Below are 23132 nucleotides of genomic sequence, written 5' to 3'. Positions count from 1 at the left end.
ATGGTTATTTATTTAGCCATTACCTTGTTGGTGGCTATGTGAGTTATTTATAGTTTTTCACTATTATAAACACTTATGATGAACATTCATAATTTGTATGTGTAATATAACTTTTACCGTTTTTAAAAATTTTTTTTATTGTGGTGAAATACACACAACATAAATTATGCCATTTTAACCTTCGTAAAGGGACAGGCCAGTGGCATTAAGTACATTCACATTGTTGTGTGCCTGTCACTATTATCCATCTCCAGTACTTTTTCATCATCCCAGACTGAAACTCTGTCCCTGTCAAACACTAACTTCCCATTGTGCTGTCCCAGCCCCTGGTAACCTCTATTCTGCTTTCTGTCTCTATGAATTTGATTGTTCTACGTATCTTGTATAAGTGGAATTATACAATATTTGTCCTTTTGTGAACTTACTGGTTTTTAAGTTTCAGAGATAATATATATATATATTATGGAAAAATCAGATCGTGTGGAATAAATTCAAAGATGAAAATGAGGAGGAGTGGAGGCACAGACTATTGGGTATGAGACAGGCTCCAGGATGTATTGTACAACACGGGGAATATAGCCAGTATTTATTTATTTTTTTTGGCTGCACCATGTATAGCTAATATTTTGTAATAACTGAATGGAAAGTAACCTTTAAAAATTTTATAAAAGTTATAAAAAACAATTTAAAAAGAGGAAAATGAAAATTACTCATAATTCCATTAACCAGAGAAAATCACTGAATTTGTTATCATATTTTCTTATATATTTTCTATCAGAGAATATGTAAAATCAAAAAAATCCTTTGTAGATTAAAAAAAACATACTCATTGTTAGTAAGCATGATGGGAAAAGGTCCCTTCTTAACCTTTTAAGGAGGCAGTTTGGAAATAAGTATCGAGAGTCATTTAAGTGTTCCCTCTTTAGCCCAGTAATTCTGCTCCTTGATAATGAGACTATACCCGAAAGAAATAATGTGAGCAAATACTTATGTACAGAAGATATTCATTATCATATTTATAAGAAAGAGAAATTGGAAAGGCATTAGAGAGTTAATATTACAGAGCAAATGCAAATACACAGATTAAAAATGATATGCAAAATGTCAAGCATACAGAAAAACGGAAAGAATAGTGAACAGTAGTAAACATCTATATACCACTCAGTTAGATTCAGTTGTTAATATTTTGTTTTTTCATTTTGGGGAGGGGGCAGAATGATGACATGATGCTTAAGAATGCATCAGAGTTCACCTGTTGCATTTGGTTCTGTGCTTCTTTTAATCCGGGAGTTGGCAAACTGTGGCTTGCCACCTGCTTTTGTAAATAAAGTTTTATTCCACACCTCATTTGTGTATTATTTGTGACAGCTTTTGTAGAGTTTTTACAAAGAGTTTAAACAGAGACCATATGGCCTATAAAGCCAAAAAATTATTTGGCTTTAAAGCAGAATGTTAATGTCTGGTTCTTTTTTTTTTTTTTTTTTTTTTTTTTTTTTTTTTTTTCGGTACGCGGGCCTCTTTTTTTTGAGGTACGCGGGCCTCTCACCGCTGTGGCCTCTCCCGTTGCGGAGCACAGGCTCCGGACGCGCAGGCTCAGCGGCCATGGCTCACGGGCCCAGCCGCTCCGCGGCATGCGGGATCCTCCCGGACCGGGGCACGAACCCGCGTCCCCTGCATCGGCAGGCGGACTCCCAACCACTGCGCCACCAGGGAAGCCCAATGTCTGGTTCTTTACAAAGAAAGTTTTCCAACTCCTGATCTAGAACAGTTTACCGCCTTTTTTTTTTTTTTTTTTTAGGAGTCCAGGCCAGTTATATTTGTAGAATATCCCATATTCTGAACTTGTCTGATTATGTCTTGAGATGATGCTTGTTTTTGTCTTGTTTAGTTTTTATTATTTAGACTTATACAGTGAAATTTGTTCTTGTTTCCTCATGGTGTTTTGGTTTTATTTTTTTAATTTACATACAGTCAAATTTATTCTTTTTTGTTATGCAGTTCTGTGAGTTATTTGTTTTAAAGTTCCATAAAATTTTATGAAGACACAGAGTTGCGTAACTACCACTATAAACAAGATACAGGAAAGTTTTCACACACACACACACACACACACACACACACACTCTCTCTCTCTCTCTCTCTCTCTCTCTCTCTCTCTCTCTCTCTCTCTCTGCCAAATTCCCTCATGCTGCCTTGGAGTAATCAGTCCCTTCCCTACCTGCAACCACTGACCTGTTCTCTGTCCCTGTAGTTCTGCCTTTTTCAATAGAATCATACAGCATGTGTAGTCTTTTCAAGTCTGGCATCTTTCCCTTAGCCTAATACCTTTGAGATTCATCCACGTTGTACGAATCGATAGCTCATTTCTTCTTATTGCGAGTAGTAGTCCACTGTATGGATGTACCACAGTTGATGCACCAGATGAAGGACATTTGGGTTGTCCCCAGTTTTTGGCAATTATGAGTAAAGCCACTATGAACATTCATGTGTTTTTATGTGAACATAAGTTTTCATTTCTCTTGGATATGTATACCAAAGGGTGGAATTGATGGCTCATATGGTAACTGTTTAACAATTTGAACTCTCTTTCACAGTGGGCACACCACTTTACTATCCCACCAGCACTTTATCCAGATTCCAGTTTCTCCACATCCTTGCCGACAAGTGTTATTGTCTGTCTGTTTCAGTGTTAGTGGGTAATAAGTTGCATCTCACTGTGGTTTTGATTTGCATTTCCCTAATGACTAATGATGTAGAGCATCTTTTCATGTGCCTACTGGCCATTTGTGTATGTTTTTAGAGAAATGTCTATTTAGATCATTTGCCCATTCTTAAATTGGGTTATCTTTTTATTGTTAAATTGTAAGGGGTCCCTGGATACAAGTCCTTTTGTCAGATACATGATTTGTAAAAATTTTCTCCCATTCTGTGGATTGTCTGTTCACTTTCCTGATAGTATCCTTTGAAGTAGAAATGTTTAAATTTTATGAAATATAATTTATCTTTTTTCCCCCCATTTTTACATGTATGTTCCCGTCTGAAGAGTTTTACAGTTTTAGCTTTTGCATATAGGTCTGTGATCCATTTTTGTGTGTGTGTGTGTGTGTGATCCATTTTTGAATTAACCTTTGTACATGATGTGAAGTAGGGGTCCACATTAATTCTTTTGCCTTTAGAGACCCAGTTGTCCCAGTAACATTTGGAGAGTATTGCCATCTTAACAATATTAAGTCTTCTGATCCATAAGCCTGGGGATATCTTTCCATTTATTTAGGTCTTTTATTTCTTTCAACAATGTTTTATAGTCTTCAGAGTATAAGTTTTACACATTTATTGTTAAATTTATTCTGAAATATTTTATTCTGTTGGATGCTATTGTAAATCAAATTCTTAATTTCATTTTAAGGATGTTCATTGCTCATGTATAGAAATAGATTGATTTTTGTATGTTAATCTTGTCTTCTGCAGCCTTGCTGAATTTAATAGTTCAAATAATTTTTCTGTGGTTTCCTTAGAATTTTCTGTATACCAGATCATGTCATCTATGAATATATATATTACTTCTTCTTTCCAGTCTGGATGCCCCTTATTTCTTTTTCCTTCCTTCCTTAAATGCCCTGGCTAGAATCTCCAGCACAATGTTGAATAGAAGTGGTGATAGCAGACATCCTTGTTTTGTTCCTGATCTTTCAGTCTTTTGCCATTAAGTAAGATGTTAGCTGTGGATTTTTCGTAGACGCCCTTTATCAGTTTAAAGAAATTTCCTTCTCTTCCCAGTTTGTTGAGTGTTTTTATCTTGAAGAGGTGCTGGATTGTGTCTCATGCTTTTTCTGTGTCTGTTGAAGTGATCATGTGTCTATATGTTGCTGGTTTGGTTTGCTGGCATTTTGTTAAGATGATTTTTAAAAAGCAGAGTGTTAAATTTGTATAGTACGATCACATAGAATGTAGGTGAATTTTTTTTTTTTTTTTCTTTTTTCGGTACATGGGCCTCTCACTGCTGTGGCCTCTCCCGTTGCGGAGTACAGGCTCCGGACGCGCAGGCCCAGTGGCCACGGCCCACAGGCCCAGCCGCTCCGCGGCATGTGGGATCTTCCCGGACCGGGGCGTGAACCCGTGTCCCCTGCATCAGCAGGCAGACTCTCAACCACTGCGCCACCAGGGAAGCCCTGTGAGTTTTTTTTTAAAGGAAAGATATTCCCACATTTGACTGTCTTTGAGTAGTAGAATTATGGTGACTAGTTTCGCTTTGGCATAGTTCTCTGTGTATTTTATAGTTCTGCAGTGGACCTTGGTACACGGGAGGAAGAGCTGCCTCTGTGGATGGACAGATGGGAGTGCTGGGCCCGGCCAGGGGGTGAGGAGATGGGCATCCCCAAGCACAGTTGATGTGAGCTGAATGGGTATAGCCTTTCTGGAGGGCATTTTGGCACAATGTGTCAGGACTCAACAATTCTGTATTTTGGAATTTGCCATAAGGAATTGTTTGGACACCACTGCCAAGATGTATGGTCACAATGTTGAACCGCTTAAATATCCATCAGTAGGTTACAGGGCACAATGAATAACAGCTGCTATGACTTGGGTTTTAAATTATATATGTTTAGATATGTGCCCTTTTAAAAATGTCTAGAAGGGTGTGTACCAAACCAAGAAGACGGGAGGTGGTCTCCTCGTGGTAGGGTTCCGTAGGGAAGCTTTCCTCTTAACTTGCCTGCACCTCAATTTGCTCATTTAAAAAACCCCTTTGTGTTCAGGGATGGGAACTGGCGAGGCATGCTTCCTCTGGGGAGGTGGGGGGAGAAGGCGTTTGGCTGTCCAGGATGGGTAATTGGGGCAGGTGACAATATTAGCTAAAATTTCTCCTCTGGATACCCATCCTGGCCCAGAAGGGTGGGTAGCTATGTGGGTAGTGAAGGCTCTTTTCTGCTCCCGTGCTTTAATCTCGGGCCCCAACTTTCCTGTGCCTTCTGCATGTTAACACAGGCCTGCTCCTGACATCTGTCTGGGAAGAGCATATAGAACCCACTGCCCATGTGGGTCAGGAGAGAATTGCGAGAATGTGACCAGGGCACTGAAACATCTGATATTTGTAGGACTTTATTTTTAGGACGCACAGATATAGCCTTTCCTTTAACTTAAAAAAAAAAAAAAAAAAAAAAGTTGTGAAACAATTCTTGCCTGCCAAGGTTCAGAGGTCATTCCCAGCCACCTACTAACCTGGATCAGATTTAATTTTCACACCTAGTTGCCAGCATTCGCATTGCTGTCTGAATTGACTCCTCCTGGTAGGAGATGTTTTCATTCAGGTGAACCTACTACTGACCTTTTCCAGATGTCCTTACCAGCCTCCCTGTTCCTCAGTGCGCCATTTCATTTGTCTTCTCTTTTAGGTACTGCTTCTCTGAGATGGCCCCAGTGTGTGCAGTGGTTGGAGGGATCCTGGCCCAGGAAATTGTGAAGGTAAAAAGTCACTGTGGCATAGAAAATCGCTGACCCTCCGCACCATGACCTTGGATGTGCCAACAGAGAGAACCCAGGACTGTCTTAGAGAGCTGCCTGGTTTCTCTGACTCCACTCACCCTGTCTCCTGCCCTCCACATTCTCTTCCTTCCTTCCTTTTTCCACCCCATCCTCTTCTCTCCAGCCCATCTAGGTGGGCCTGCGGCAAATGACCTTTGAGTGCCTGCCTACTCAGAGCTGGACAAAGAGCCCGTGAGGTGCTGCCCACCGTCCCCTGACTATACCAGCCAGTCATCTGGCACTTATGATATTTGTCAGGTATTCTGCCTTTGCAGCTCTATGAAATGGGCACTGTCCTGACCCCCATTTAAGGGGTGACACCGAGGCCCAGAGAAGGGATTCCATGACCCGTGCTTCTCCACCTCTGCCTCACGGTTTCCCTCCACACATGGCCATGGTGTCAAAGCACCCTCTTGTTACTGCACACACCATAGGCATGTATAGAGCAGGGGGAGATCAGTACCAGTGGAGCCTGTGCAGTGTGCCAGGAGCCCCCCAAGGCTCTATCCAGGGTGACCTGTGCCCACATTAGGCAGGTGTCGTTGTCCCTCTCAGAAGGGAAGCATTTCATGTAGGGTCATGGGGTAACCAAGTAACTAGCACAGCCTTTTGAGTCTCTTCTGGAACGTTTGAGTTGCCAGAACTATAGCATACCCCCAAATGTATTTTACTTTCTTTGGGGACTTTTGATCTTTGCCCAAAGATATTGAATTTGCCTTTTGCAGGTTCTTAACTGCTTTAGTGGACTTGCAGTGATGGGGTGTCCTTTTCTTTCATGGGGCAGAGTCGTGCCTGGTCAAATAATTCTCCACGTCCATTTACATGTCAGGTTTGAGCTTAGGAGGACGATTTGGAGACCAGCTCTCACTACTTTGTCCTGCTCTGGAAACATTTGACTCAATTTGATGGTCCCACCATCCTCTCAAGGCCTTTTTTTTCTCTCTTCTTTCCTGATCCTTCTCTGTGGATCAGTTGTTTCCCTAAATCTAACTTTCTAAGTCATAGGCAGTAGGGGTGAGCACCGAGGAGGTACAGTGGAGAAGAGGAGAAGCGTGGGATGCTGTGCCTGCTTTCTCGCTCATGCCTTCTGCTTAACCCAGACTGATAAAAAAGTTCAGCTGTGTCCCCAGTCTGAGAAGTTGGCTGCCCAGAGGACTGTGTTGAGAAGGATTCTGAGGCTGCCTATAGAGTCTTGGCAGGAAAGAGTACAGTGAAAAATAAGGGGGGGAATGGGAACATAATATATTTTTTGTAGCCTACAGTGACGACAACAATAGTAGATATTTATTGAAAGCTCATACGTACCTACTGCACAGAGACCATGTTCCCTACGTGGGTAGACTCATTTGATCCTTACAACAACCCAAGAGGTAGGAGCTGGTGATCCCTCCTGTATGAAGAAGGCACTGAGGTGCAGAGAAGCGGCGAAGCCAGGACTCGAGCTCCTGCCATGTGGTTTCTGAGCCTGTGCTCTGCCATCAGGCCTCAGGTGCCCTTCCTAAAGGCCCTCCCGTCCGGCAGGGCTCTGTGTGGACCCGAGGCCACCATCCTTGCACCCTTAGCCTCACCTCCATACCTCCCATTGAGAAGCTGCTCCCTGAGTTTTTCATGTGGGATGGAGATTGTGGGTCAGGCAGGTGGCCCTGACCCCATTGTGTGCAGGGGCTTCTCTGCATCCCAGTCCTAACCTCTAGTGCAGCCCCCTCCTTCCTGCCTGCAGGGGACAGCTGTTGCCCAGCATCTTGTTTCTGTTTATCCCAGATAGCCAGAGTACTCTGCATTCTTGGTTGCTGGGTGTGTTTGGAATCTCCTCCTACCCCCGTCTTGCTTGGGAAGCACTTTACCTTTTGCCCCATGTTCACCCCATGCCCTGCTGTCTTGTCCCCACCACTCCCCCTTACTTAACACCCTTTCAGCTTTGGCCAGCTGGCGGTAAAGGCCTGCAATCTGAGGGCCGTGGACCTCCCCCTTTTCCCTGGTGGGACCATCTGACCACCCGTAAAAAGTAAACATTGGAAGATGAGGGGGCAAATGTATAAGTCTGTTTCCTTGGAATCATCTTTGTTTCCCTCCTTCCTTGCATCATTCCAGACACCACATGTTCTATCCATGATCCATGTCCTCTGTCATGTCCCGCTTCCTTGGGTTTAATCATCCTCCTTTTCTCTCCCCACTGTCCGCGGTCGGTCTCCCCACCTAGAGTACTAGAGGTGAGAGTGACAGCAGCAGCCTTATCAGGCTCCACGTGAAAACGCCTTGTAGCATCTCCTGGAACTCGGGTTCTCGGGCCTAAGATCCACCTGTGGGCTCTTGGGCCCTTCCCCCTGGCTGAGTGCTTGGGGCCTCAGCTATTGGGAAAGGACCTCTGGCCCCCGTTAGTCATAGCAGCTCCCAGTTATTGAGAATTTACTACATGCCCGACACGTTACAAGCTTGATCGCATTTCCTACTCACCAGGGGCCCTAGCAGGCAGGGGCCATTTATTTGCCATTTCATATGCCAGCCCAGAGAAGCAAACCTCTGATCCAAGCCCCAGGCAGGGAGGGACTTCAGAATCCTTAATATCTAGCACAATACCTGACACAGAGTAGATGCTCAATACATTTTCCTCAGAAGAATGGTTATTTCCGGAATAACCACTTGGAATAGGTATAATTGTTTCCATTTTACAGATGAGAAAGTGGGTTGGGATTGGCACTCAGTCCAAGGAGGAGAGGTTCGGGATGTTTAGAGCACACTCCCAACCTTGTAAAGGAGGTCCTGCCTTAGGGATGACAGCATGGTGCTCCCGGAAACCTTGACACCCTGCCTAGCAGTCTGCGTAGGTGATGCCTTCCTCTTTAAACAGTAACCCTTCTTGCGTTGAAAATGTCCACTATCGCCTATGGACCTTTCCCAGTACACACAGGTACACACATGATTCAGCATGTAATTTCAGGGACTCTTAACTGCATCTCTAACAGTGCTGTGAACTTCTGTTAACCCCACGAGATAATCATCATTTTCATGGCTGACTGGTATGTCCCAGGCCCTCTGGACCCCAGCCCTGTCCTGTCCTGTGGAGGGCAGGCAGCACTGCCTTCTCGTGGAAGCACCGCTTCTGCATCAGTGAGTGTCCCCCTAGGTGATGGAGGCTGCAGCCTCAGACGTGTTGGAATGAATCAGTGCCTTTCTCAGTTGAATAGTCATAAATAATTATTACTGCCGTTAGCCAAGCGGTGCTTCTCCATGTTAGGCATTGTTTTAGATATTTGAGGTACAGCATCTTTTTTAATCCCTAGGATAAAACATTTGTTATTTTCATTTTACATGGGGAAAGTAAAGGTCAGAGAGGCTAAATGATCTGCTCAAGGACACACAGCTGGTAAGGGACAGAGCAAAGGGACATGACAATTACAATCAGAAATGTTTCCCAACATAGCCAGATAGCCCCTGGGGAGCAAAATCAACGTCTCTTGCGAACCACTGCCCACGTTGCTTTTAGAAGATTTCAGTTTGGGGGTTTATTCTCTTTTCTCCATTTTATCCCTTTTAAAGCACTTGAGCTGAACCCTCTTCTTGTTTTGCTCCCCAGGCCCTGTCTCAAAGGGACCCTCCTCACAACAACTTCTTCTTCTTTGATGGCATGAAGGGGAACGGGATTGTGGAGTGCCTTGGCCCCAAGTGAACCCAAGACTTGGCAGCCCTGGTGATGCTGCCCTGCGGCATGCCCACATGTGATCCCTGTCCCCTTCCCCCGTGAAGGCCCTCTCCAGGCGAGGGAAAAGTGAAGTCATTGAACCAATACAAACCATTTCCTGTGAGCAGTGAGGTCATACACATGTGCTGCTTCTAAGCACCAGTGGCTGCTAAGCAAGGGGCGTAGGTCCTGGCTGTCGCCGTTCCCGTCCCAGGCCTGCGCGGCCAGCACCGGACAGCCCCCTCTGACTCCTCGTCGCGGCGTCACCAGTCCCCACCGCCAGGAACCAGCACGCCTTGTTGCTTAGGAGCCTCTTGCCATCTTCTTGGCCTTAGTCCCCGCCTGATGTCACACAGAGAGGAGCATGACTTCAGGTGGGGAGTAAGGCCTAGGACTGATGAAACACTAGTGGAACCACAGTTCCAAATGCAGACAGGTGCCCTTAGAGAGGATAAAACATGGCAGGCGGAATGTATTTCCTCCAAAGTTTGAGACTCTGAAAAACAACAGGTGGCATCTGGTGTGCTATTCTTGAGTTTTAGTTGAGGATTAGTTGAGTTCCAGCCTGGATTTTGGACGAGAGGAAATATCACCAAGTCCTCTTGGGTATGAGGGTGAGACCTTGCAAATGGAATATTAGCGGGAAAGCTCGTTTTAAAAAGGCAGATTCCCTGGTCCCACCCCCTGGGGATTCTGACTCCTTGGCCGTGAGCTGGGACAAAGGAGCCTGCCCTTCCCACGGAGCCCCACTCCGACGCCGTGCCGACCCTCGCTCTGGAGGCTGTCGCGTGTTAAGGGCTGTATCGGCCCTTCATTTACCCCCCGAATTGCAGCTGTTCATGTTTTTTTTTATATTTTCTATATTTCCTTGGTTCTTTAAAAAGGAATGATTAAAATAAAGTTATTTGCTTTAGGATTTGCTTGTTTATTTCCACATTAGAAACTTCTTCCTCTGACAGGGAGCGATCCTATCAATTGTCTAAACCTGAAGAAATGTCCCTGGATGCTTTAACATGACACAAAGATCCTCCCCTCCGTCACCATTCCTGGGCAATGCAGCAAGAGTTAGAGTGCTCATATTCTAGCATGCAGAAGCTTCTGATTCTTATTGTCTGTTGAATAATTCAGTTAAGTAGTGGCTGTTCTCAGGGATAGCACTTGTAATAATAGTGGAAAAGGAGTAAAAGTGAGTGATAGTTAAGAATCTGCCTGCCAATGCAGGGGATAGGGGTTCGAGCCCTGGTCCGCTAAGATTCCACGTGCTTCGGAGCAACTAAGCCTGTGCGCCACAACTACTGAGCCCACACGCCGCAACTACTGAGCCCACGTGCTGCAACTAGTGAAGCCCCTGCACTCTAGAGCCCGTGCTCCGCAAGAAGAGAAGCCCACGCACCGCGGCAAAGAGTAGCCCCCGCTCACTGCGACTGGAGAAAGCCCACGCACAGCAACGAGGACCCAACGCAGCCAAAAATAAATAATACAAATTTAATTTTAAAAAAAGTGAGCGATGGTCTCATAACGGTTAAGTGACATTAAGTAAAATGCCCCAAGTCCCACAGCTGGACGGGTCAGAGCAGTCGTTGGAGCGCCAGGTTTGTCTTGACTCAGCAGCACGTTCCAAGTCTCCTTACCCTCACTTGGCTTTTCCACGATGTAAATCCTCTGGCTGGTTTGAATGAATAAATCAGCTCCTTTCCTATTCAGCCCTGTTGCAGTCAGTGAAAAAAAAACTGATCTCCTCTTGAGAGGAAGAACTCAATTCCCCCAACCCGCCTGGTCACCTCTGCTCCCACCCTAGGTGAAGCCAGGGCTGCATTTTTGGAGCTGCCCCTTTCTGGGCCCTATTAGTGTTTGAGTCAGGGAATCCTTGCATGAGTCTTGCAGGGTCTTAGAAAATTTGAGCTAATTACACCCTTTACTTTGCAATGTGGGGCCTTGGTCACAAGGGGGAGCAGGTGGGTCTGCATGGATTAAAAACAAAATCGTTGAATCTTCTCTATTAGTGTTTGAGTCAGGGAATCCTTGCATGAGTCTTGCAGGGTCTTAGAAAATTTGAGCTAATTACACCCTTTACTTTGCAATGTGGGGCCTTGGTCACAAGGGGGAGCAGGTGGGTCTGCATGGATTAAAAACAAAATCGTTGAATCTTCTCTGAAGCTTTTCAAACTTTTCCACCCCTGTACCTGTGATGGCAGAGATTGAGTGATCCCGAAAGGACCCCTTGGGAATCTGGGGGGTGATGCTGGAAGCTGCCAGCCCTGGGCAGGAAATGTCTTCATTCTCTTTGCTCCAAATTTCATATTTTCCCATATTCCATGTTGGTGTTAAAAGAATAGATCTCCCTAAGTCTCCAGGAAGTCCACAGTGTTTATCCTGTGGTTTCTAGCATCTCAGGAGATAGTGCAGCCCACCTGAGAGAGGGGATCTGAGCTGAGATGGTAGCAGATATTTGGGGGTGCTGGAGTTAGCAAATGAAAGGAAATGCGTTCTCTTTGGGGCTGCCAGCCTTCTCTACTCTGTACCCCACTTCTCTTGTCTCTGGTATGTGTAGTAGCCAAACTTCGTTAGGTGCTCAATGGTTGAAGTTTCGGACAGAACGTTCTAGTGAACAGGTGCTACTCAAAACAAAAAAAAAAGCTCTTGGTCCCATCGCAGCCCCACGTTTCATGATTTCCCTTTGCAGTGCAGACCCTTTTTGTCAGTTTCTTCCTTTTTTATTGGTAAGTATAAATGTATATCTTTTGAGGGATCACCTATTTGCCCCTTTACAGGTGGGGAAACGGAAGTTTAGGTTGTAGTTGGCAAGCAAGAGAGTTTTATGATAATAGCTAACATGCTCGCACTGCTTGCCTGATCCCTTTCAAAATACTTGTACTTTAGCTAAATGGTTAGAATCCTCACAGAAACTCCATGAGGGTAGATAGTGTCGTGCCCATATTGCAGGCGAAGAAAGAGCCTCACCCAGCAAGTCAGGGGTGGAATGTGGGCAGACGGGGAAGGCTTCTGTACAGGACACCTAGTAAACATTCATTTAGTGGCTCAGCTTCTTGTGATCTTGGTGAAGACAAGAAAACACTGGCTTTTCCTTCCCAAGGTCCTGAGACCTAGGAGTCACCCCTGAAAACCATCAGTCAGGCCCAGGTGCTCAGCCTTCAGCTGAGTCCAGAAGGGAGTGGCTTTTGTTTTTAAACTTCTAGTAATAAACATTCAAGCAATATTTGTACAAGTCTAAGAGGCAAAAGATTCCTCTTCCCATGCCTGTCAGCTCAGTGTTGGCCACATAGCAGGAGCAGCTGACTTAACAGCTAAACTTGATTTTGGAGAGAAATGTGAGATGCCTTTTGTAGATGTTAGCTGTATCCCTTTTCATATTTACCTCCCAGAGGGCACCCTGGCAGCCACTGAGTGAATCCTTCCAGGCTGAGCCTGCGCGTCCGGAGCCTGTGCTCCACAACGGGAGAGGCCACGACAGTGAGAGGCCCGCGTACCGAAAAAAAAAAAAAAATCTGACGAAGAGAAAACAATAAAATCGAGACCTAATCCAACCAGAGCAATGGTTCAGCGACAGGAATTCCCTGGCGGTTCAGTAGTTAGGACTCGGGGCTTCCACTGCAGGGGGCCCGGGTTTAATCTCTGGTCCGGGAATCAGGATCCCACAGACTGTGTGGCACGGCCAAAAGAAAAAAAAAATTAGTTCAGCAAACTGTTCCTGGACAGGGGAGGCCGTTGGTCGCAGGAGGAGGACGCATTCTCTGCCAGGGGAGCAGTGAGGACCAAGTAGAGCTTCCCTGCCAGATGGTTGGGTGGGCACACCACCTCCCACCTCACCTCAGGGCCTTGGGCCCCATGCACGAGTATGTAAGCATGACGAAAATATGTAATAATATCACAGGGTATACACCCAGTACCCACCAATCATTTTGCTACTTGCTCGCCATTATTTGTTGTTTATTCATAGGGATAAAGTTCTAGTTCATTCCTGTTCACTGCTATTGTTCTGTTGTACAACAGCAGACTTGATTTACCCTTCCAACTGCTGTTGGTACTTACGTGGTGTCTTTGCACATTGCCAACTCTTGGACACCTGTGCACGTTCACTTCTAAGGGAGACGCCCGGGAAGGCACTTGCTGGCATAGGTGTGTACATCCTCAAAGTTTTGCCAAGTTCCTCTCCCTTTTAGAAGGGCCATTGCCTCTGAACTGCCCCTTTACCAGTGAGGATAGCCAGGAGAAGGGGCAGAGCTGGGTCTGAACCTGTGTCTGGGGCAGTCCTGTATGGAAGACAACACAGGGGAAGCATTTGGCTGGTTGCCCTGTTTTCTCGAAGATCATGGTAGAAGCTCCCCTTCTGTTTGGTTTTTTAATTTTTTGGCCACGCTACGTGGCTTGTAGGATTTTAGTTCCCCCACCAGGGGTTGAACCTGGGCCCTTGACAGTGAAAGCACTAAGTCCTAACCCCTGGACCACCAGGGAATTCCCTCCCCTTGTATTAATTCAACACAGGTTTTTAACGCTAGGCCTTACGGTTAAGAGTATGCTAGGGTGGCTACATGGGTGAAGTTTCACCTTGATCCCAGATGTCACCTCTGTGTCCCTGAGGGCAGGGACCAGGTCCATCTCATGACTGACAGTTCCCCAGGACTCCTCCCAGTGGGACTTCTGAGTAAGTTATAGGTCATTCATTTATTCCGTAAATATCGAGCCCCCCTGACACACGTTATCCAGTGGGGATAAAGTGAGGAGGAAACACCCAAAAAGGCCCTGTCCTCAGGGGCTTAGCTTTTAGTGGGAGCTGAGGAAAGGTGCATGAAGGTTGGTGGCACACAGTGGCACTGGGGCTGTCCTTTTTTTTTTTTTTTTAATTTTATTTATTTTTGGCTGCATTGGGGCTTCGTTGCTGCACGTGGGCTTTCTCTAGTTGCAGCGGGGGCTACTCTTCGTTGCGGTGCGCGGGCTTCTCATTGCGGTGGCTTCCCTTGTTGCGGAGCATGTGCTCTAGGCGTATGGGCTTCAGTAACTGTGGCATTCGGGCTCAGTAGTTGTGGTGCACGGGCTTAGTAGCTCCGCGGCATGTGGGATCTTCCTGGACCAGGGCTCGAACCCGCATTCCTTGCATTGGCAGGCGGATTCTTAACCCCTGCGCCACCAGGGAAGTCCCCCGGAGCCGTCCTTTAAACACAAGGACAGACACCTCAGGGTGATGTGTGCACTGCCCCCCACCTCCTCCGAGACAGGGCTCACAGATTCTGCGCACGCCCCTCTGCAGGGAAGGAGAGCAGGAAGAGTATCCACTGTTCCAATCTGATTTTATTGAAAAGGAAACATACAAAAATCATGTACAAAAAAAATTAACCAAACATGTACAGAAAATTCATTCCGGTATCTACAGCAGCGCATATACAGTATTTTACAGGCTGGGCCATCCCTCCCCGCTCCCAGACTCCTCCCTCTTCTGAGATTCCCCCCCTCCCTGACTCCCCGTTTCCCCCCAGCGCTTCGCCCTGGGGACTAAGGCTGGGGCGGTTTCCGCCAAAATATCCCACCCCCCAAATGAATGCCAGTGGTCACACGTGCTCTCTTCTAAACCTATGCAATGGGATTGATGGGGGGGGCGGGGGGTGGTCTCGGGCAGAGCACAGGATTCACAGTCTGGGCCCCTCCTGGCCACCCCCAGATGAAGGTGAGGCAGGCATGCCCACCACCCGCCGGCTGGCTCAGGGAAGATGGCTGGGCGCTGGGCTGGGGCGGCCGTCAGACGCACCCCACTCTCTGGCTCCAGGAGGCTAGTGGTCACGTTTGGCTCATTTGCTCTTCACGGGCCCCCTCCCCGGGAGGAGGGGGGGAAGCACCAGGGGCCTGAGGCCAGGCCCAAAGTGAAGGAACACTGGGAGAGAGAGAGAGAGAGAGAGACACCCCCCCACACCACCACCAGTGTCACCCCTGCAGCTGGAACGGGCAGCCAGCACCAGCAGCCTTTCCTGAGATGGTGATGGGCGGCAGAGGCGGGCGGCTCAGTCCCCACCGCCTCGGTCACCGCCGCCTTCAGACGCTGAGTCCGTCAGCCCTCTCTCCCCTGGCTCCTCAGCCAGGGACCCAGGAGTCCACATCTCCGTCAGTGCCCCGCAGGCTAGGCCGGGGCTGGGTCCGGAGTGGCTGCCCTGACCCGCCCCTGGGACAGGCAGGGCTGGTAGTCCAGTATGCTACATGGTGCAGAAAAAGTCCCCCGCACTGGCCAGGGCGTCAGGAGGTGGGAGGGTCCTGCCCCCCACGTCCCCGACGTCCACCGGGCGGGTGCAGGCACCTAATTGGGCTCCATCTCGGGGGCTCCGCGGCCCCTGGGTAAGGGCAGGAGTCCCATGATGAGATTGTACAGGACCCTCCAGGGGGAGGGGCGGTGTCGCTGCTGCTCCTCTTGTCTCTAGGGAAAGAGCGAATGCCAAGTTAGAGTGGCCCTGAGATGGGCACGCGTAGGTGGTCGGGTCGAAGGGCAGCAAGGAACAGGGCACGGTTCTAAGAGTGAGCTACGCCCTCAACCAACCCTCTGGGGTCGGTACTATTATCATTGTTCATCGGGTCCAGATACATTTCTCTGCCCACCTTGGGCCAAGGTCCTCTGGAACATGAGACTAGGACAGAAGGGATGCAGACAATGTCCTCAGCACAGGGCCTGCGCATATTAGCTGTGGTCTCCTAGTCCCTGGTCTCCAGATGAGAAAGTTACCCAACCAAAGTCACACGGGGCTGAGGGGTGGGGCTGGATTGCAGCCCATCTGCCCTCCCATAAAAGGCTGGTGAGCCACACAGGAGGGGGCAGGGAGCCCACAGTCTCAGCAATTCTAGAACAATCTGTGGAAGAACTGGGAATGGTTCACCATCTGCGCTGAAGCTGCACGGAAGCATGTCGAGGTAAAGCTAACCCCCTGCCCTTTCCTCAGTGGCAGGATGAAGGCTGGGGGTAGCCTTTAGGACCATCTCAGTTCCACAGTGTTAGAAACGAAGGAAGCTAGATACAAGAAAAGGCCTCCCACCAAAAAAAATTAACAATACTAAAAAACTTATGAATACCTATAGTACTCTCCACTCCCTGTACTGAATGCAGGGCTAAATCCGGTGCTAATTAGCAGGGCCCACCTAATCTCATCCCCACAAGGTGGGAAGGAGAAACCCATTTTACAGATGTGAACAAGAAGGTCAGATAGGGCTTCCCTGGTGGCACAGTGGTTGAGAGTCCGCCTGCCAATGCAGGGGACACGGGTTCGTGCCCCGGTCTGGGAAGATCCCACATGCCGCGGAGCGGCTGCGCCCATGAGCCATGGCCGCTGAGCCTGTGCGTCCGGAGCCTGTGCTCCGCAACGGGAGAGGCCACAACAGTGAGAGGCCCATGTACCGCAAAAAGTAAATAAATAAACCATCCTAATGATCCTAATGGGTGCCTGGGGGTGGGCTGCCTGGTACCAGCCTGCCTCCTTATCACTCCCCACTAAACTTTGCAGCCAGGAGAAGGTGGCCAAGGGGGCACATCAGATTGGCAGAAATGTAAAAGCCTGCCGCTGTTACACTGCTGTGGAGTGCCACCTGGCACAGTCACCTTGGTGAGCAGGCTATCATTTACTAAGGTTGAGGGCCGGAGGACCAGACAGGTATCTGCTCTGGAGACACATGCGTGCACCTGGAGATGTGTATTTTTTGGAAGAGCCAAAAAAAAAAGCCCAAATCAACCAACAAAAATAAATAAATAAATAAATAAATTTTTGAGACATTTCTCACCAATGAGAAAATGAACAAGGATACTACATGTCGATCCAATAAAATGCTACATGGCCATGAAAATGAATGAATTAAAGCTCCTTTGCCCATATGGATGAATCTCGAGCCTAACACTGAGAAGCAGAGAGTTTGGAGAGGAACACATACTATATCATGTATATTAAGTCTGAAACGCCCCACAATCCTAAGCATTGTTTGTGGCCTGGTAAATATGTAGTAGAAGAATCAACACCTGCAGAGGAATGGACAGGCCAATTTGAGAGGATTGAGAGGTTTCCTTTGGAAGGGGTGAGGGGAAGAGGGTCAGGGAGGGAAACAAGGAGCTTCACAACATCCGGTTTTTGTTTTTTCTTTGAATAAGCAAGCAGTGTGGGTGTAATGTTCAGGTTGGACAGATCTGGGTGGTGGGCGCCCTGGTGTTTGTTATTCTCTGCTCACTGCTGCAGGCTTCAAATATTTTGTTTTAATGAGTGGTCTGGCTGTGGGCCTTGGGGGCGGAGCCTCAAGCGGGGCGGGGGTTCCGGCGGGGCGGGCCTCCTCCGGGCCCGCCCCCGGCCCGCCCGGGAAGCGGGGTGGCGCGCCGCAGCCGCGCGGGCGGGCGCGGCAGCGCCGCCGCTGCTGACTCACCGGCTATAAATAGCCCGGGATATATGAGCCGCTCAGCCGAGCGCCGCCCTCAGTCCCCGCGGCCGTGGGCCCCGGGCGCGCTGCAGGGCTCGGGGATAGCCGGCCCCGGCCCTCCCCCGGGCCGTGACAGCGGCGGCGCGGGCCTTAGCCCTACGGCGGCTCCGCGGACACGCCGCCCCTCCCACCTGCCTGTCCCCAGCGCGACCCCGCCGCGCAGGGCGGCAGCTGCCGCACATCTGGCTGGGCCGCCGCAGCCCCCTCCCCGGCGGGAAGTCCCACCTGCCGTCTACCCCTCCCCCAGCACTCACCCGCCGTTCGTACAGCGCGTTGAGATCGTCCGCCATCCGCCGCAGCTGGGCCCCGATCTCTCGGGCCCACTGCTCCTCCTCCCCCCGGACTCCCGGGGCCGCTTGGGTGGGGCCGCCCGCCAGGGCCCCCGGGGCGCTGGGCACTGGCGATTCCAGGTGCTGCTCCGCGGGCGAGAGTGAGGGCTGTGGACCTGGGAAAAGCCAGGGGCCGTGGTCACACCCACCGCCCCTCTAAGGCCCTGAGGTGTCCCGGAGGGACCCGTTATCCAGGGCCTACTTCTCCCTTTTCTAGCTGCCTGATTTCTCTCCTGCACCCCACCTCACTTTAGAGATTCTGTTTTCCCCTTTAAGAGCCAGATTTCTCAGCTCCTACTCCCCAGGCAAAAAAGAAGTCCTGGGGAGGCCTTCCTGGGGTCACCTGTCTAGCCAGCCACCACCTCACTACCCGTGTTAGTTTGGAAGTGCTTCCTCTTATCCTACCTAAATACTTCCCTTCCAAAACGGTGCCAAATTTTGACTGCTCCACTCAACAGATGGGGAAACTGAGGCTCACCCTAAGAAGTGGTCCAAGGTCACACAGGGCTACGGTGACCGACTACACCCAGAGTCACAAGCCTCAGGTCTCCTGCCCTCTAGTGTCCAACCACAGTGAAGCCACACCCCGGATGTGGCCGAGGCCTGGAAACCAGAAGGCCAGACTGTGGCTGCCTCTGAGCAGGGGCCTGGGGGCTGGGATGCGGGAGATGCTTCCTGCCTCCTCCCCACACGCACACTCTGAGCTCCCCTGACGTCTCTTCCTCCCTTCTGTCACGCCAGGTCCTGGCACGAGGGATCCCTGAGACCTAAAATCAGGGCCTCAGTTTCCACACCTGTGACTCTGGTCTAGAAATCGGGTCTCCTCTTGCCTCTGCTGCCAAGGAACAGAGCCGGGGAAGTTTTCTCTCTCCTGATCTCTCTGGGGTCCGGGGATGGGGTGGGGAGGGAAACCGGGACAATCTTTCCATTGCCACCGAGTGTGCCGGCTGGGATGGGGCTAACCGGGCACCACGGAGTTAACAGCCCATCAGGCAGGGGACCTTTAACCCTTCCCTCCCCAAGACCCGTCTCCCACCCTTTCCCCATACAATTACCCCTCCCCCACTCCTTCCTCCGGCCGGACTGCAGAGAGGGCGGGCCCTGGCCAAAGAAATGCAGATAAAAGGCAAAAGGCCACCCTCGACCCCTCCCCAGTGTCCAGAAGTGACAGTCATCTCTGCCCACTTTCTCCAACTACAGTCCTCAGGGGGCTTCAGGGGACCCAGACCGGGAGAAGGGGGTTTGGAAACAGCTGTTGCCCGAGGCCCGGAAAAGGCCGTGGGCTGCAACTCGGGGACTGCAGTCAGATTCCAGGAGGGACTTCCCATTCAGCTTCCCCCCACCCCCTGCCTCCCACTCAGTCTTCCTGCTTCTTGCAACACAAAGACCACACTGGCCACACCCTCCCCGTGGCCCGGCCGGCTCGCCACCTCCCCCCAGTCGCTCCCACTTCTCCGGTTCCTCCGTGTCTCTCTTTCCCGGCTCCCAGCATCCCTGGTGCGGGGCGGGCACTCACCGTCGAGGCGCGGGCCACGGGGCCGGCTGCGAGGACCCCCAGGCCAGCGGGGGGCCCCCAGGGCGGCGGTGACGGCGGGCGGGGCGGTGGGGGCGCAGAGGTAGGCGGCGGGCAGCAGGGCGGGGGCGGCGGGGGCGGCAGGCAGGCCGGGTTCGCAGAGGCCGCAGGATACGGCCGAGGGCACCAGGCGGCTGAGGGGGAAGGGACGCGGGCCGTCGCGGGCCAGGCCCTCTACGGGCTCGGGGGAGCTGCCCTCCTGGCGTGCTCGGGCCATGGCGCTCCCTGGGGCCTGCAGGACAGGGCAGAGGGGTGCGGTCAGCCGGGAAGTGCAGGGACCCATCCCACCCGGGGTACACAGGGCACCCCACTCCTGTACACATGGCAGGCCAGGCAGCCCAGGGCTGGTGCCCACAACACACGCAGGGCCCAGATGGAGGGGACCGTAGGTGCGTGTGATGGCCCCTCAAGACACATCCTTCCGGGCTGACCCGAGGCCTGGGCTGGCCGGAATAGCCTCCCGTGCACATGGTGATGGGCACACATGAGGGACAAGGAGGCACAGGATGGCTGTCACAGCAAGGACAAGGGCTCACACAGGACCCAGACTTGTGGGTCTGTCAGGTGTGTGTGTGTGTATGAGGGCTGACAGCCCCGCAACACAAACTCACCCAACGTGGGACTCACACAGGGCCTGCGCTGGTGGGATTAACTTCCGGAACACAGTGATGGGCACACAGGGAGGGCAGCCAGGCACTGTGATGCCTCGCAACACACACGGGGACTCACACAGGACCCAAAGGGGTGTGTGTGGAGGGTACACAACACACACACAAAGGCTCACGCAGGACTGGCTAGCCAGACCCCCCAACTCGTCTCCCATTTGCACAGAAACATTGAGATGTCCCAGGACACACACATACAAACACTGACCAAAACGTGGACACACACATACACACAGGCCACAGGAAGAACTATCCCCACAATGCATAGTGGCCGGCACAACCCATCCCCTCCACCCCATACACACACATATACAAACTGTCAGGATCTCACCCGCTGAGCCACTGTTAATAGGCCCACAGACACACACACACACACACACACACACACACACACACACTATGCAACCCTCACAAGCACAGACAGAAACACACACCAAATAGGCACTGCCACACTTCTCAAACACACATGCCCCTCCCGACAACACACATGCAACAGATAAGACCCACACACCTCAGCACTCACACACATATCAACACAAAACAGACCTCCATGGACACACACATGGACCGACACACCCGAAACACACCCTCTTGTCACCAACTCTCAGACCCCAGGACACATGTAAAGCTGGCACACACAGACACATGTCATCAGACCCAGATGCGTCACCACATGCCGGCAACAACACAGAGACGCAACAGCAGAACAGCAGACATCAACCCTCCCTCCTGCCCCAACCTCCAAACACCATCACCAACTGTCAGCCCCGGACACACACGCAAATGCACGCGTGCACGCGCGCACACACGCACACACTCGCACACACACACACTACAGCTAACTCTAATCCTACACTGCCCTGGCAGCGCGCACACCTAAAGCACCCACAGAAAACACTGGTCTCACGTGACTGACATAAACACTACACACACGCAGCCCACATGACACACATGAGCCAGCCAGCCGATCAGAGACAAGCCCCTCAGACCCAACACACACACACACACACACACACACAGGCACACACACGGGCTCAGACACAGCCTCATACAAGAGGCTGCCAGCAACATCCACTGACTGCTCTGCTCAGACCCCACAGAGCCCAGCTCCTCAATTCCCAGACGCCGATGCCAGACACACAAGGCAAACAGACCAGACAACCCCCAGCACACACACACACAGACACACACACCACGCAGAACTCACACAGACACCTGGAGAGAAAACAGACATCGGCACTGGGCAGGCACACCATCACAAACGCTTAGCTGAGCCACATGCCCTGGAGATAGTCACAGACAGTCACAGACAGTACACACAGGCAAGACACACAAGCACACACAAACACAGCACATCGGGCAAGACACACATGTAAACACACAAACAGCTCACTCAAGCAACACACCAACACACTACAACCACACACTATAACACAGGCAGGCAATACAGACCCATAGAATCACCCCCAAACAGCACACACAGACAACTCTCACAGAGGACACAACACAGGTACACCACACATAAACAGAGCACCCGCCTTCAGGCGCGGCGTACACAGACAGAACCCCACACAAACACGCATGGGGACGGCGCGCACACCACGACGGGCCACAGCCCCACCATTCCCCGGGACTGACACAAGCACTCCCTGCAGACCCCAGCACAAACTCGGAGCCAGACACACGCACACACCCAGGCGAGACACCTGCAGATCCACAACCCCGCACACGCGCGCTCCCACGGCGGGCCCAGACGCCCCCCTGCGCTGTCACAACCCCCCCCAACCCCGCCGCCGCCACGTGCGCCCGCCCCGCCCGCCAGGCGAGCGCGGGGCCAATAACAGGCTGTTGCTGGGGCGCAGCCCCCGCCCGCAGGAGCCGCAGACTTCACGGCCCGCGAGCCGCCCCCTGTCGCCGCCCCCGGCGGGCGCGCGCGCCCGGGGTGTGGCCGCCCCTCCACGCCGTTCCCCCCCCCGCCCCCCGCCCCTCCCGGACTGCAGGGGCCGGGGCAGTCGGGGTCGACTCACTTCCCCGGAGCCGCACTGGCCGCCAGGGGGCGCTGCCGAGCCCGCACCCCATTGTTTGTAAACAAACCCGTCAGACCGCTGAGGCACCTGCGCTCTCGGACCCTCAGTGCCTCCCGCCCAGCGACACCAGCCTCATGGGGGGTGGGGAGGGCAGGGAGAGAGGGAGGCACGGTGTAGGGACTTAGCGCCCCCCCCCCACTGCTCTCCGAGTGCACTCCCGCCACCTCCTCCAGGGAGCCCACCCGGCCTGGCCAATCGCCGCTGGCTGGGACTTGGGGCGCGCACACTCACCCCGGGGGCATGAACACGCCGGAGGGGACGGTGATGGGGGGCGGGCGGCTTCCTTCAGGAGGGCGCGCCCGCCGAGCGCCGCTCGCTGCGGCTGCTGCTGTGGCGGCTGCTGCTGCTGCTGCTGCTGCTGCTCAACTGCAGTGGCTGCCGCTGTTGCCGTTGCTGTTGCTGCCTCGGCTTCTCCTCGGGCCGCAGGCGCGTCCGCGTCCTGGCCGCCGCCGCTGCTGGTTTCGCCGCCGCCGCCGCCGCCACCAGGCACCCGCTCGCATGTGGCTCGCGCCGCGTCTCAGGCCGCCCGGCAGATCCCGGGCCCGCTCGGCGGCAGCCCCGCCCCGCCCCGCCCCCGCCTGGCGGGTCCCACGCCCCGCCCCCGCGTGACGCCACTGCCCCGCCCGCCAGCCGCGGACAAGTCGGGACTTGCTGGCGCGCGCCGCGCCCCCAACCTCGGCGCGGGGGGTTTCCCTGCAGCCGGGGGCGGGGCAGGGCCTGGCCCGGGGCGCGGAGGCGCGCTGATCGGCCGCTCAGACAGCGGGACAGCCGGACACACACACTGACACACTGACTGGGACCCACAGACACACACACCCAGAGACGTGT

The 23132-nt window shown here is 51.8% G+C and overlaps 2 protein-coding genes across 3 annotated transcripts in view; one reads left to right on the top strand and one right to left on the bottom strand.

Annotated features, from left to right (window-relative positions):
- The window catches only part of SAE1 (SUMO1 activating enzyme subunit 1), a 74103-nt gene extending 63985 nt beyond the window's left edge, over positions 1 to 10118 (top strand). Inside the window, exons 8-9 of the mRNA XM_032613936.1 lie at positions 5394 to 5463; positions 9098 to 10118. Of these exons, the coding sequence (XP_032469827.1) occupies positions 5394 to 5463; positions 9098 to 9190 (163 nt within the window). The 3' untranslated portion in view covers positions 9191 to 10118. The remainder of the gene's footprint in view (positions 1 to 5393; positions 5464 to 9097) is intronic.
- A 4373-nt stretch (positions 10119 to 14491) lies between these two features.
- BBC3 (BCL2 binding component 3) lies at positions 14492 to 22838 on the bottom strand. Of its 2 annotated transcripts, none has more exons than XM_032614303.1 (4): positions 22536 to 22838; positions 19496 to 19784; positions 17905 to 18095; positions 14492 to 15620 (listed from the first exon to the last, which is right to left on the bottom strand). In XM_032614303.1, the coding sequence occupies exons 2-4, from the start codon at positions 19767 to 19769 to the stop codon at positions 15504 to 15506; spliced, it is 582 nt and encodes a 193-aa protein (XP_032470194.1). In that variant the 5' UTR covers positions 19770 to 19784; positions 22536 to 22838; the 3' UTR covers positions 14492 to 15503. The 2 variants fall into 2 exon arrangements, with proteins under 2 accessions (XP_032470194.1, XP_032470196.1); XM_032614305.1 differs by lacking the exon at positions 22536 to 22838 and adding an exon at positions 20164 to 21952.
- Between the last annotated feature and the right edge of the window lie 294 nt (positions 22839 to 23132).

This window comes from Phocoena sinus, chromosome 19 (assembly GCF_008692025.1).
Source record: "Phocoena sinus isolate mPhoSin1 chromosome 19, mPhoSin1.pri, whole genome shotgun sequence".
Classification (NCBI taxonomy): domain Eukaryota; kingdom Metazoa; phylum Chordata; class Mammalia; order Artiodactyla; family Phocoenidae; genus Phocoena; species Phocoena sinus.
This window is presented reverse-complemented; position numbering and strand designations above follow the sequence as displayed.

Excerpts from the sequence above, each read along its gene's own strand:
- BBC3 (XM_032614303.1), bottom strand. The coding sequence starts at position 19,769 with ATGGCCCGAGCACGCCAGGAGGGCAGCTCCCCCGAGCCCGTAGAGGGC. Across the intron at positions 18,096-19,495 it reads CCGTGGCCCGCGCCTCGACG|GTCCACAGCCCTCACTCTCG; the intron begins GTGAGTGCCCGC and ends GGCTTTTCCCAG. Across the intron at positions 15,621-17,904 it reads ACGCGCTGTACGAACGGCGG|AGACAAGAGGAGCAGCAGCG; the intron begins GTGAGTGCTGGG and ends CTCTTTCCCTAG.